This window comes from Saprolegnia diclina (genome assembly GCF_000281045.1).
Source record: "Saprolegnia diclina VS20 unplaced genomic scaffold supercont1.9, whole genome shotgun sequence".
Classification (NCBI taxonomy): domain Eukaryota; phylum Oomycota; class Saprolegniomycetes; order Saprolegniales; family Saprolegniaceae; genus Saprolegnia; species Saprolegnia diclina.
The window spans coordinates 23,511-36,486 of NW_008246076.1; the positions used below are offsets into that span (position 1 = coordinate 23,511).

Below are 12,976 nucleotides of genomic sequence, written 5' to 3' on the forward strand. Positions count from 1 at the left end.
GCTTCCGGATTTGGCTCGATGCCCTCGAGGTAGTCGCAGAGAATCGACGACGAATTGTACATCGCTTGGCGTGAAAGCGAGTGCTGTTTCAGCAGCGTCCAGTGCGCACAGTTCCAGACGTGGTCCCAGAGGGTGACGACCGCGAGGTTGAGCAGCATGCCGAGGACCACCGAGCCTGCGACGCGCATGTAAAAGCTGTTGAAAAAGTCGACGCGAATGCCGTCGATCTTCTCAAACGAGTTGCGGAGGTCGGTCGACACCGAGTTGTTGTAGTCCATGAACGGCGGGACGTACGCGAGCAGAATGGCGCTGAGGTAGAGCGACAAGACGCTCGACCAGTTGAGGGCGCCCATGAGCGCGCTCTGGCCATTGAACGAGACCGTCCCGAGGAGGTTCAAGCACTTTTTGCAGATCTTGAGAACCGCGCAGTTGACCCAGAGGAAGCGCATGCTGCAGCAAAAGAGCTGCAGCGAGTAGAGTGGCGTCGGACTCAGATTGTTGTACAGATTGACGCTGCGGATAAAGACAAAGCAGTTTTGAATGTCGAGGAGGACGCTCAACGCGTAGCTAAACACAAAGATGTCCGAGTTGAAGCAAAACATATCGAAGCGCAGCGCGTGAGAGGCCTGGGGATAGTACTTGGGCGCGACCGTGCGAAGGACGCGCGAGATGAACCCCTCGGCCGCGTCGAGCCACTGCACGGTCCGGCGGCTCGCGAGGTACCCGCCGACCCCAAAGAAGATACCAACGAGCTTGACATAGACGGACGCGATGCTGCCAAAGTTGCTGCGCAGCATGAGCCCGAGTGTGTACGTCGATCCGTCCACATACGAACTCGCCTTGACCGTGATGCTTTTGGCGCTGTCGTTGTACAGAAACGTCATGTTGCAGACGCTGTACCCGAGGTCCGCGACCGGGTCGCAGAGCGTGCAGAACGTGCGCGGGAAGATCCGAAAGTAGTTGACGAGCTGCGTCTGGGGCAGCGTAGTGTTGAGAATCGCAATGTCTCGCGTGAAGCGCATGTCGACGTAATTGCGCCCGGGGACGTAGCCCAAGGCCGCGATCTGGTCGCTGCGCATGGTCGAGTTGGCCAAATTGGCCGTCTTCCCGTCCGAGAAGGCGTTCGTGATCGCATTGCCGCGGTAGTAGGTGATGGCGCCCGAGGCGAGCGCGAGGCGAGCACTCGTGGTCGTTGGCGTCCATCTGAACGAGTACGTCTGCTGGAAGATGGGGCAGAGCACCGTGTCGGGCGTGAGCGGGTACACGCCGGACGCGACAAGGTAAATGTCGTCGGCCTTGGTGCTGATCTTGTGCACTGTCGTGTTGGCCATCCAAAACCCAACGTTCGAGAGAGTCCCGACGGTGAGGCCTCGCGCAAACGAGTACTGGCGACTGAGCTGCGGAAGAAACTGCGCCGAGGCCACCGGCGTCGCAAGAAAGTACGCGCCCCCGAGGTAGTTGTTGAGCGCCCAGTTGTTGACGACGGCGTCCGCGACCAGAATTGCGATCGCGAGGACGCCGGTCGCGGCCAGGGCAAACGCATACGCCTGGCGCGCATGCACAGACCACTGGTGTTGCGCCGGCAGCGCCTCGAAGACCTCGGTGAGCCGACGCTGCATCCCACAAACTACGGAAATTTGGCGGGACCGGTCGGGTGAAACCTCCACGAAAACGAACCCCCTATTTTTACCCCCTCCAAGCCAACCCGATTTACGTATATTTACGACTTGTCGGCCGAGTAGAGGGCGACGAGCGAGTCGGTAGCGCCGGCCGCGAGGAGGAGGCGGTGCGGGTGGAACGCGAGGCACGACACCGGGCCGATGCGCTAGAGACTCAACCTCAATTGAAAAATTTGGTTTGAGAAAAATACCTCGCCAAGAAAGCCTTCGTGGTACCGGATGAGCGCCATTTGCTCGCCGTCGTGGCGAAACACCTTGATAAATTGATTGTGCGACCCACTACACATCGACTATCAACTTGATACGAGAGCGCAAAGTGCACCTCGCAAAGAGCGGCGCGTAGTTGTGGACGCTGAGCGCCGTCATCGGCGACCGGTGCGCCTCGAGCGTCTTGACGCTCACCTTTTGGTGGCGCAAATCCCAAAACTTGAGCTCGCCCGTGACGCTGCCCGAGAGCAACTCGTACTTGGTCGCGTACAAATGCGTCCCTACGAGTATTCGCAAAAAATGAGAAAAATACGAAAAATCAGAAAAAATACGAACGCACCCACGATCCACGACGTGTGCTCGCGCAAAATGGCCTTGACGTCCGACTTGGCGCGCGGGTCGTAGAGACGCAGCGTGCCGTCGCCGCAGCCGGCCACGACAAGTCCTAGTGCAGTGTTTAGTGCGTGTCGAAATTAGTGTCAACGCACCCCCAATGGCCTCGTCGGTCGCCATGGTCGTCACACACGAGTCGGTCTGCGTCGGCGCCTACAGACGGTTGAGATTTGGACGACGTGATCGCTCAGACTTGGTAGACGCAGCGCTCCTGCTGGAGGTCCCAGCCGCGCACGACGCTCGAGTTGCCGGCGGCGAAGAGCAAGCCGGCTTGCTGCTGCCACGCCGTCACCAGACCCGACCCTCGCGTGCCCGGGACAAGGTCCGGCACGGCCGTAAAGGCGAGCGCGAGCTGCGGCTTGGTCTCGACCTACGAGAATTCTCAATCGCAACTCAAAATCGCAAGGAAACTCAATAAGAATACGTCGTGGTAGAGCTTGACGACGCCGTCGTCGGACGCGCAGTAGAGCAGCGCGCGGTCGTCCTCGTTGATCCACCCGACGGCCGTGAGACGCGACCCGCGCGGGTTCAGATTCGCAAACGAGTGGCAGCGCTCGCTGTTGTCGACGTTCCACACACTCAACTGGTCGGTCGCGTCGGCCACGACGAGCAAGCTGCATGGAGAGTTCTCAATTGAGTTTGAAGTGAATCTCAACAGCGCAAACGCACCTCGCGTACGGGTGGAACACGAGGAGCGACGTCATGTCCGAGTCCGTGTTGAGAAGTGCGCTCTGGCGCAAGTTGAGCGAGTACCCTGCGAGCTCTAAAAATCGAGAACTTGTTGAGTTTCAGATGTGGAATTTGGCACAGCGTACGCTCTTCCTTTTCGACTCGGAGCTGCGACGCGAGGAGCTTCCAGCGGGCGTTCCGGCGCTGCCGCTCGAGCCGAACAGCACCTACGCGCGCTCAGACGCCATGTGCGCATATATGCAGCGTACCTTGGGCGCTCAGTGGGTCGAGCTCGTCGTCCTCATGGCTGTCGACCGACTCGAGGAGCGGCCGGTTGAACTTGGCGCACGCCCAGCGGTACAAAGAGCTCACGAGCGCATCCGGAAGCCGGTGGACCTCGGGCCTACCATCGTCAACGTTTGAGTTTGCTTTGAGATTCACTTTTGTCGTACACGGGCGTCTCGAGACCGCCAAAGTTACCCAAGGACGAGTGTTGGGAAGCGAGGACGCTGGGCTTGGGCGGGCGACCGGCGACGACGCGGCCGTTGGCCGTTGCCATGCTCGGGAGTGAGTTGTCACGGTGCAGTCGGCCGTGCGACGGAGAGAGCGTGTGCCCGAGGGCGCCCGTGTTGACGCGCGACACGATCATCTTGACGAGCGGCCGCAGCGGCGTGAACGGGTCGTGCTGCTGCATCTCCTTGAGTGCGTGCCACACCTTGGTGTAGTGTGGCGCCTGGGGCCCCAGCCCTGCACGTTCGAAGACATCAATAGGGGTAGGGGACCATGCAAAACGTACCCGCGATGGCGTCTGGCACGGCGTCCGTCTTGCGCGTGTGCTGGGCGAGGTGTTCAAAGGGCGGCTGGTAGTGCGGGTGGAGCACGAGGTGCGCGAGCGCCAGAATCGTTTCCTTGCGCACGAGCGGCGACGCGTCCGAGAGCGCTGGCACGAGGCAGTCGCTTGCGATGGGCAGATCCAGCGACGGGTGGTGGCCTAATTCGCATACGAACGTGAACTGCGCGCACGTGGAAACGCGTGTACCGAGGAGCGTGCCGAGCGCAAAGACGGCCGATGCGCGCACTTCCGGCGCTGCGTCGGTTTGCGCGACCTTGTGCAAGTGCAAGTGGACCTTGTCTTCGAGAGCCGACGCTTTCGCCGGCTCGAATGCCTCCCAGGCTTTGCCCAGCGCCAAGCACGCCCTAGTTCCACATAGCAAACGGTGTTATAGAAAAAGAGCTAGGTACCACTGGCGGACGTGCGGGTGCGGGTCGGCCAAGAACAAGGTGACGCGCTTGAGGAGGCCGTTCTGGAGACACGCCTGCTGCCCCGTCGCGTACTCGTGGCAGAGCACCGAGAGCACAAAGAGCGTCATGGCCTTCTGGTCAGGCGGCAGAAGCGGTGTCATGAGGTGGTTCAGAAAGTACTGCTGGCCGTCGATCTTGACCAAGTCGGCTTGGCACGACATGTCCAACGCGACAATTTTGGCCTAATTTTCACCCTCAACCATCAAAGTATCAACGTATCAAGAGTTCTACCCAGACAAACACAAGCACGTGGCGGAGTTCGGGCGCGGGCGACTGCAGAAGGCGCTCGACGTACGGGAAGATGCCGACTGACAAGGTGAGGTTCACAGCGTGCGGGCCAAGGTCGAAGAACTGCGTCAAGAGCACGAGCGCGCGCACGCGCAGCGCTTGGTTGAGCAGCATTTGCAGAATGATCGGCAGCTGCTGCGGCGGCGGCTTGGATTTCGAGCCAAACGCGAGCCAGACTTCGAACGCCATGAGCTGCTCGGCAAAGAAGCGCGAGTGGTGGAACGTAATCTCTTGCGGAATACTTGGCGGCGAGAGCACGGCCTGGAGCTGCGAGAGGCACGTCTCGGCCGCGAGGTCCTAACGCTATTTTGTCAGTCGTCATTCTTAGAAGCCGCGCAAGAGTACCCAGCTGCGCCACAGCGGGTGGTGGGCCGTCGAGGGCAGTGCGGGCAGCGAGCACGGCGTGCACCCTACGTCGATATCAAGCAACGGACGCCATTCGCATCTCTACCGAGCGTCGTCATGATGCGCTCGGCCAGCAAAAAGTTGCGGAAGAGCGACGCGACGAGGAGGTCTTGGCGAAAGAGCGTTTGAAAGAGCGGCGCGGGAAGGAGGTTCCACGCGATCGTGTCCGTGATGGCCGTGAAGATCCAGTTGAGCTCGCCCAGCGGCGTCTTGCGGTCCGTGAGCTTGCCTAAACATAAAAGTATAGTCCTTTATCCAAACGCTGATGAGCTACCTGGGATGCGGTCGATCACGCTCGGCTCCAAATGGCCCATGCTACGCTCGTTCTACAAGGGCACAGAGTAGCAAGCAGCTCGCTTCGACAGTTGAGGTTACCTGCGAGAGGAACCAGCGGAGGGCGACTGTGATCGGTGTCGTGAGGCAGCTGGTAAAGACGTCCGCGCACATGTCGGGGTGCATCGGGAGGATCTCATCGGGACCGCAGGCCGCGAGCACGAACGCGTCCGTGGCCGTGCTAAAGTGCTGGAGCAGCGTGCCGGCGGCCGAGCAGTCAAAGACATAGACGGACGGCGTGCCGACCCACGCCTGCAGCTCGTACACGAGCAGCGGGATGTACTGCGTGTAGCTCTTGTTGAAGACCCAGATCTCGCCGTTGGGCGTCGGGCGGGGCACGCCATGGCCGTTGTAGTGGAAGAGGACGCGGTCGTGCTTGGCGTGGCGCCGCAACGAGACGCAGAGCTGCTTGATCTCGTCGACGGTCGGGTCCAGCGACTGCCGGTACCGCGCGCGCGGCTGCCAGCGCTCGTACTGCGACTGCAGCGTCTTGCCTAAAGCGCTCGTCAAGACAACTGCGGCGAGAGAAATCACGCACCGATGGTTTCGAGGGCCTTCAGCGCCGGCATCGAGAAGGGCTCGACCCAGCACTCCTTGCGCGCGCAGGGCGTCGGCTTGGCGATGTCGGGCGGGTCGGTGCCAATGTTGAGGCAGAGAACGAGCGCGACGTCCATCGTCTTGAGGCGGGGCGTGCCCATGCGCCAGGGCTGGATCGCGACCGTCGCCTCGTCGTCCTCGTCGTCCGCAGCGCCCCAGAGCATCTTGCTCAGATGGCGGTCTTCCATGACGTACGGCCGCTTCGTCGTGGGCTCCTCGGGCGCCGGAGGTCGCAGCGTCGGCGCGAAGAGGCCCGTCGGCGGGTGCACCGGCGGAGGGAACGCTGGTCGCATGACGGTGATATCCGCTTGCTTGGTCACACAACCGGAATCGAAAGGCAATCTGGCTAATCACACCCAACCGAATCCCGTGGGACTGCCTCGTCCATCTTCGATGGCAGCTTTGGTATCGTCGTCGCCAAGTTCTTCTCATCGAGTACGCCAGTACGATAGTAGGTTAGTTAGTTGCAAGCAAATAAGAACGTATTCCCATGGTTATTTAGTTGGTCGCTAGTTTATGTGTACCGCAATGTCATGAGCTTCGATCCGAGGCGACGCGTACTGGCCCTCCTTCTACTAGCACCTTGTTGTCACGACCCGCTCGAGGCTTTGGATGTCAGAGAGGGCAGAAGATTCTCCGCGGTTGAGCCGGTCACTGAGAGAGCGATAACCGATCGCAACCGACTTTGCTGCATCGACGCGCTCAACTGCAAAAGACAAAGAAGAAGAAAACGCGCGGGATATTCATAGTTTGGGATAATCCCTTATGCTCGACGCCGCGCAGTTCTCGACTCCGCGGGGCGCCGCGCGGCGTGTCGGGTCCCTCAGTCAAGGACCGCCTCCGGGGCCCACCGACCACCGGTTCACGTCCCCGAGAGGGTCCGCCCCGTCCTTCCGAGTCCCGTCGCCGGTTGTCGGCCACGAACCTGTCTTGTACTCGTCGGACGAGAGCGACGAGACCCCGACCCGGCGACCGTCGCTGGTCAAGACGTCGGACGTCTTTTCACTCACGCGCCACAACCGCTTTGAGCAGGTGGAGGCGATGTTAGCGAAGGGCCTTTCCGTCAACCTCCAAGATGCCTACGGTAACTCGCTCCTCATCATTGCGTGCCAGAACGGTCTCAAGCGGCTCGCCAAGATGCTCCTCCGGCGCGGCGCCAACATCAACCTCCAAAACGTACCCTTTCCACTCCGTACGTTACTGTACAACTAAGATCCTAGGCGCGGGGCAACACACCGCTGCACTACTGCTTTGCCTACGGGTACGGCGAAACCCTCGGCGCCTACTTGATCTCAAAAGGCGCCGACGTGACGTTGCGCAACGAAGACGGCCTCGAGTGCTACTACGGCATCAAGCCGCCCGTTCTGTAGCCCTTGGTAAAATAGAAACCCTTGCCCCACATCAATGTCCTTGCCCCACATCAATTCCCTTGCCCCACATCGAGTGGCTGCGTCATCTCCGGCCTTTGGCGTCGCAATACGTTGGCTTGCGCGCAATCGCTGGGATTACCGCACTGGTTGCCGTCAAGAGCTCCACTGGATAATGGGCCATAAACCGCGTGATTGCTCGGCCTAAGATCGACGCCATCTGAGATGGGTCCGTGACGACCGACCTACAGTGGCTGCAAAGATACCAGCGCAGACAGCAGATATCGGTCGATTGCATAGATCTGCCACGGTGTCCTTGAGGAATTCATCCAGTTTTGTCTATTGACTAGAATTTATTCCCTGTGCCGATGCCGTCAAGGGCAAAGTCGCACGAAGCCACGCTGTAAGCTCTCGTACCGCCAACGCCAAATCTTACGCACCGTCGTCACGCGTTCGAGCGTCGGTCATCTGGCGGTCGTCCAGACGTCACGGGATCCCGCGTCGAATTTGGTGAGCGCGTCTGCCCCAACGTGCCCCGTCAACGAGCAAGTCGCGCGCTGATTGGTTCGTTTTTGGAGCAACGGATAATGCGCGCGTCTGATTGGCTGTTGCAAAGGGCATGGGTCGGCCCTCGAGATGACATCACATGCGAAGGGCGCAAAAATGCTACGCGGTGCTAAAGCAACGTGCAAGCGCTGCGATCTTGTCCTCGGATCTCACTCTGCCATTCGCCTCACGGAGCGCAAGACCATCCTCTCTACCATGGCGATCGCGTGGAAGCAGCACATCCAGAACGCCAACTGGCCCATGGTCTTCTACCTCACCTTTTGCCACGCGCTCGCTATCGTCGGGCTCGTCGCGATCCCGCAGTGCTCGTGGCAGACGCTCGCGTTCACGTTCGTGCTCGCCGAGCTCTCGGGTCTCGGCATCACGGGCGGTGCCCACCGGCTGTGGAGCCACCGCGCGTTCAAGGCGCACTGGACCGTCCGCGTCTTCCTCATGCTCTGCAACATGGTCGCCAACCAGGGGACTGTCTACCACTGGAGCCGCGACCACCGCGTGCACCACAAGTACTCCGAGTCGGAAGCCGACCCGCACAACGCGCTCCGCGGCATGTTCTTTGCGCACATTGGCTGGCTCCTCGTCAAGAAGGACCCGAAGGTGATCGAGGCCGGCAACAAGATGAAGTACGACGACCTGCTTGAGCTCTTTGAGATCCGGTGGCAGATGGCCATCAACCCGTGGGGCAACCTCTTCATGAGCTTTGGCTTCCCGATGCTCGTGTGCCACTACTGGTTCGGCGAGTCGCTCTGGAACGGGCTCATGGTCGCTGGCTTCCTCCGCTACGTCGTCATCCTCCACTGCACGTGGCTCGTCAACTCGGCGGCCCACTTTTACGGCGAGACGCCGTACGACCCCAAGATCCACCCGACCGAGAACGCGATCGTCGCGCTGCTTGCGATCGGCGAGGGCTGGCACAACTGGCACCACGTCTTCCCGTACGACTACGCAGCCAGCGAGTTTGGCATCGCGTCGCAGTACAACCCGACCAAGCTCTTCATCGACATTTGCGCCTACGTCGGCCTCGTCACGAACCGGAAGCGCGCGCTCAAGGCGTGGGAGGCGCGGCGCGCGAAGCGCGAGACCGTCGACGCGTTCGACATCCCGGACGGCTACGAGCTCAAGGAGGGCGAGTGCGAGGACGCGGCGCCCAAGGCCAAGGCCGCGTAAACCCGATATGTTCTCCTTTTGTACTACTTCTATATCGAGACTGCTTCTTGCAGCGGTAATATACACACAAACTCATTCGTTGTCGCGTCGACTACGAAGCATCGCTGTGACGACTCTGGTCTCTTGCCTGTTAGAGTCCTATTTCGCAGGATCAAGTTGGGGAATATGCCTATTTTCGACCTCGTACTAGGCACTGGTCATGGTCGATGCGATGTCGAGTGCGGTCGGTGGCACCAGTACAAGGCGGCGACCGACGCCGTCCTCAAGGGGCTCCAGAAGGCAAGCGGCGCCAAGAAGGCCAAGGCGGCGGCGTGGACCACCGGTCACATCTACGCGGCGGCTCTCGCCGTGGCGACCAAGAAGACGCCAGTGCCAGCACACGGCCTTCGCGCTCTTACCACGAGCATCCGCCCCCGCTGGCGCGCGGCGCGGTCACTGCCGCGTGACGAGGGTCACATGCTTTCTGAACCTGCTCCGCGCCATCCAAGCCAGGCTCGCGCCGCTGGCCACGACGCGCCGGCGCAGCCCGCGCCTCGACATTGCCTTTGACGCTCTCGTGATCGACGACGATGACAAAGACAATGACGGTAACGACGATGACCATGATGACATGCCGCCGTTCGACGTCGCGCAGTACACGGTGCCTGCCGCGAGCCCGACGCCTGACGAGGCAGCCCGCGACGCCCGACTCGCAGACTACGAGGCCGCCCAGTTTCGCGCCGCCTGCTGCTTTATGGATATGGACGAGCTCATGAGCGACGTCGTGGCTGCGTGGACCGCCGTCAAGCAGCAGCAATCGTCGCTTGTCGCCGCGACGGCCGTCACCAACCACTGCGTCCGCGTCGCCGACGCGCTGGCGTCCGAGCTCACGCTGGAGCTGCCCTTCTTGACGCAACTCGGCGCCATGAGCTTTCTCGCCGACAACAGCGAGGCGCTTCGGACGCTCGTGTTGGAGCACGCCGTGCCGCTGGCCGAGGCCGTCGCCTTTATCAACACGCTGCAGCACAACCTCGCCAAGCCCGAGCCGATCCCAAACCACGAAGCAGAAAAAGTGGCGTCTACGTCGCTCGGTGTGCCACGTCGGACGCCGCCGCCCTCGTGGCCCTTGTGTGGCGCGACGCCCGGACGCACACTGCGGGACTGGCATGGACGCGCCATCTCGACGACCTCGTCACGATCGAGCGCGGGCTCCTTCCTTGCGCCAACAGGCAGTACCTGAATACGGGCTTGCCAATCCCCGAGTTTGCGACCTTGTGAGACCGAGACGTGTGCGCCCGCGACCTTGTACTAGTATCAGCAGCGAAAGACGTTTATGTTGGTGTCGATTGGGGCGATGATGCGCGGGTAGTGCCAATGGGGCTTCATGCACCAAAGCCACTTGATGCCGTTTCTTCCAAGCTGAAGCCTGCGTCTTTCGTCGCGAGGTCTCGGTCGGTCTCTCGTTTGGCGCGCTCTGCATCATTGTGTCGGTGGCTGCGCTCCGCGGCCCAAGCACCGACGCGGTGCATTGCGCCACGATCGCTGCCGAGACCGCCACGGCGCTCAAGACCATGTACAGGCGCGCGCTCACGCAGGCTAAAGTACGCGGCGACGGGCACCTCCATCGCGCCCTAAAGCCCATCTTCTGGGACAAAGCCGAGTTCCTCAAGCGCGCTTTGTGCGAGACCGTTCTGCGTCACCGAGTTGCTCCCTGTCGTGCACTTCAGCCCGTACTTGGCGGGCCAGCACCTTCTCGCGCTCACCGCCTCGTTCGGGTCCGTCGTTGTTTCTCAACGATGTGGGCCAAGAGCTGTTTGTGCTGCACGCGTACAACGCACTGCGCGTCCTCGGTCGATCGCGGACCTCGACCACCTCGTATCGCTCCTCGACTCGGACAAGGTCTTTTGGCCCCCGCGAGCGCGGTGAGTTCATGAAGTCGTACGCGCTTGCTTTCGGTGTCGATGAAGGACGCGGCAGAGATCTCGGCCGGCACGGCCGAAGCCATGAGCGGCGGCAATAGGCGCTACAAGGCTCATTGTCCAAGCACGACCGCCGGACCAAGCTCCAGAAGGCTCAACAAAGCAACATGCGACGCAAGGTCACCCTGGAGAGCGCCACGTATTCCCAGCTGGCTGGCCACGCGCCGCTCCCGAGACGGTCGTCGTCGCCGATCCCAGACATGACTGCGATTCGCAACATCGTCGACGACGAGTGGCGGCAGTTCCTCAACATCGACCGCAACCAAGTCGGCCTCGTGTTTCGAGCTATGTACTTTGAGGCGGTCGCCGTCTTGGGCTACCGGCCCACAAAGTCGTCGCGCTGCGACCCGAGCCTCCCCGAGTCTCGCACCAACAACCCGCATTCGGACATGATGACGTGTGCGAGCGGGCTCTTCATGCTAGTATGCTGCGACGGGTCCCCCGACTCGCCCGAGCTCAGGAAGGTCGCCAACATCCTCTTGGCCCACGCGCCGAGGCTTCGCGACACGGCGATCGTTCCCGGCGTCGACCGTAAAACGAGTTGACTCAGTTAAAATACACTTCTCTTGATGTTAATAAAGAACCGGGCTGGGCCAAATGCGCACTGGCAGGGGAAATATATACCTTCGTGAAGGTGGCAACACTGCGAGGTCGTATCAAAGCTTGTGCGCTGTGCTAACATCGGCCGGCTCGTGCAGGCGACTGTGCCATGTGAAGTCACGCAAGGTAGTGTTAAATAACGACATGTTGAGGAGAGTAGACTGGTTGACGATAGTTAGATCGGATCGCTACCAAAGTCTAACAAGATTCCCTTCCATCGTAGCCGAGAAGTTGGTTTAGTAGAAGAAACCAATGACCTTGCCACCCGTGTGCTTGCGGCGGGCTTCGTTGTGGTCCATGATGCCGTACGTCGTCGAGAGGACGATGTGGCCGAACTGGCGCGACGGGAGGAGGTTGTTGATCCACTTCTCCATGTCCTGGAGCTTGATGTCGAAGCGGGGCGAGATGACACCGCACTTGTTGATGCGGCCGCGGAGCTCGACGACGATCTTGCCGGCGCGGTGGTCGTCGACGATCTCGAATTCGCCAATGTAGCCGTTCTTCTGCATGCACTGGAGGAACTTGACGATGACCTTGGACGACGGGCGGATCAACACCTGGCGCTTGCCGCGCTTTTCGGCGTTGTACATCGTCTTAAGACAATCGGCGAGGACGGACATGCGAACCATGCTACGTAGACGAGGATTAGCCCTCCAGTTCGGCGCCAAGGTCGGGGGTCGCGCGACCGCCCGCCTCCATAGATTGCCCCGCGGGCCATGCCATGGTACGTAGCCCATGGCCATGGCCGCGGAGCATCTCTTCTGCCCGTGGCAGGAGTCGCATGAAGACGTACGTGGAAGACTTGTTGAAAGGGAATTCAAAAATGAAAGCAGCGACTGGCCACCATCCCATTGGTCGTGGATCACCAGCAATTCCAAGCGGCGTCTGATTGGCTGCCAAAAATCGAGTCTCACAGGTCTATCCTCGCACAACCCATATTTCGACTCACTTGTGGATTGTATGGTATACGTTTGCAGAGTCTAAACAGAGTTTCTGAGTTGGCGCGCAAAATCCAACCAGTCGCAGGAACGACTAGAGCGTTGATAATGGTACGTTGGCTACTGAGGACGACTAGTAGGTCTGGGCGAGACCACAAAGGTCTTGTGGAAGAAGACGTGTTTGAAATGACGTCGCTGCTGCAACCAACGTTAACATTGTTAGTGAATATGAGTAGAGTATACGAATTCACGAATGTACTATGAGCGAGTCCAATCGTGTACTAGTGCGATGGTTATGTCGTAATAGACGCGACGGCGTCAGTGGATGCAATGCACGAGCTCTCGCAGTCGACGGCAGCAAACTGCACGAGGAGGAGGACGCTTGCTTCAACGCCGGGGGCGACGTCGAGGTAGCTGCCGTCAACGCCGGCGGCCGGCGGGCGGATCTTGGCCACGGCGGTGTCGTCGCACGTGATGAGAAGCTGCGTGTCCCAGTCGCCTCGACAGAC

The 12,976-nt window shown here is 60.5% G+C and overlaps 8 protein-coding genes across 8 annotated transcripts in view; 4 read left to right on the plus strand and 4 right to left on the minus strand.

The window, feature by feature from the left end:
- Positions 1–1,619, minus strand: part of SDRG_03675 (hypothetical protein) — a gene marked incomplete at its 5' end in the record, with an annotated part of 3,890 nt that extends 2,271 nt beyond the window's left edge. Inside the window, one exon of the mRNA XM_008609312.1 lies at positions 61–1,619. Coding sequence (XP_008607534.1) covers positions 61–1,619 — 1,559 coding nt within the window. The remainder of the gene's footprint in view (positions 1–60) is intronic.
- Positions 1,620–1,720: 101 nt separating this feature from the next.
- Positions 1,721–6,166, minus strand: SDRG_03676 (hypothetical protein; the record flags this gene model as incomplete). The annotated part of the gene is made up of 20 exons (XM_008609313.1): positions 1,721–1,825; positions 1,871–1,958; positions 2,002–2,167; positions 2,227–2,331; positions 2,375–2,432; positions 2,473–2,649; positions 2,704–2,893; positions 2,949–3,042; positions 3,095–3,175; positions 3,218–3,351; positions 3,401–3,695; positions 3,745–3,939; positions 3,988–4,145; positions 4,191–4,432; positions 4,482–4,835; positions 4,884–4,948; positions 4,990–5,172; positions 5,218–5,269; positions 5,319–5,770; positions 5,815–6,166. The coding sequence occupies 20 exons, from the start codon at positions 6,164–6,166 to the stop codon at positions 1,721–1,723; spliced, it is 3,546 nt and encodes a 1,181-aa protein (XP_008607535.1).
- Positions 6,167–6,543: 377 nt separating this feature from the next.
- On the plus strand, positions 6,544–7,309 carry SDRG_03677 (hypothetical protein). The gene is made up of 2 exons (XM_008609314.1): positions 6,544–7,049; positions 7,094–7,309. The coding sequence occupies exons 1-2, from the start codon at positions 6,639–6,641 to the stop codon at positions 7,241–7,243; spliced, it is 561 nt and encodes a 186-aa protein (XP_008607536.1). The 5' UTR covers positions 6,544–6,638; the 3' UTR covers positions 7,244–7,309.
- Positions 7,310–7,865: 556 nt separating this feature from the next.
- On the plus strand, positions 7,866–9,046 carry SDRG_03678 (stearoyl-CoA desaturase (delta-9 desaturase)). Its single transcript, XM_008609315.1, has one exon. It carries the CDS (start codon positions 7,877–7,879, stop codon positions 8,969–8,971), a length of 1,095 nt encoding a protein of 364 aa, XP_008607537.1. The 5' UTR covers positions 7,866–7,876; the 3' UTR covers positions 8,972–9,046.
- A 90-nt stretch (positions 9,047–9,136) lies between these two features.
- SDRG_03679 (hypothetical protein) lies at positions 9,137–10,190 on the plus strand (the record flags this gene model as incomplete). Its single annotated transcript, XM_008609316.1, has 3 exons — positions 9,137–9,154; positions 9,209–9,319; positions 9,342–10,190. The coding sequence occupies 3 exons, from the start codon at positions 9,137–9,139 to the stop codon at positions 10,188–10,190; spliced, it is 978 nt and encodes a 325-aa protein (XP_008607538.1).
- An 846-nt stretch (positions 10,191–11,036) lies between these two features.
- SDRG_03680 (hypothetical protein) lies at positions 11,037–11,474 on the plus strand (the record flags this gene model as incomplete). Its single annotated transcript, XM_008609317.1, has 1 exon — positions 11,037–11,474. One exon carries the CDS (start codon positions 11,037–11,039, stop codon positions 11,472–11,474), a length of 438 nt encoding a protein of 145 aa, XP_008607539.1.
- A 200-nt stretch (positions 11,475–11,674) lies between these two features.
- Positions 11,675–12,354, minus strand: SDRG_03681 (40S ribosomal protein S15a). The gene is made up of 2 exons (XM_008609318.1): positions 12,323–12,354; positions 11,675–12,159 (listed from the first exon to the last, which is right to left on the minus strand). Exon 2 carries the CDS (start codon positions 12,156–12,158, stop codon positions 11,766–11,768), a length of 393 nt encoding a protein of 130 aa, XP_008607540.1. The 5' UTR covers position 12,159; positions 12,323–12,354; the 3' UTR covers positions 11,675–11,765.
- A 406-nt stretch (positions 12,355–12,760) lies between these two features.
- The window catches only part of SDRG_03682 (hypothetical protein), a gene marked incomplete at both ends in the record, with an annotated part of 479 nt that continues 263 nt past the window's right edge, over positions 12,761–12,976 (minus strand). The window contains one exon of the mRNA XM_008609319.1: positions 12,761–12,949. Within this exon, the coding sequence (XP_008607541.1) occupies positions 12,761–12,949 (189 nt within the window). The remainder of the gene's footprint in view (positions 12,950–12,976) is intronic.

Excerpts from the sequence above, each read along its gene's own strand:
- SDRG_03677 (XM_008609314.1), top strand. The coding sequence starts at position 6,639 with ATGCTCGACGCCGCGCAGTTCTCGACTCCGCGGGGCGCCGCGCGGCGT. Across the intron at positions 7,050-7,093 it reads CCAACATCAACCTCCAAAAC|GCGCGGGGCAACACACCGCT; the intron begins GTACCCTTTCCA and ends CTAAGATCCTAG.
- SDRG_03681 (XM_008609318.1), bottom strand. The coding sequence starts at position 12,158 with ATGGTTCGCATGTCCGTCCTCGCCGATTGTCTTAAGACGATGTACAAC.
- SDRG_03678 (XM_008609315.1), top strand. The coding sequence starts at position 7,877 with ATGACATCACATGCGAAGGGCGCAAAAATGCTACGCGGTGCTAAAGCA.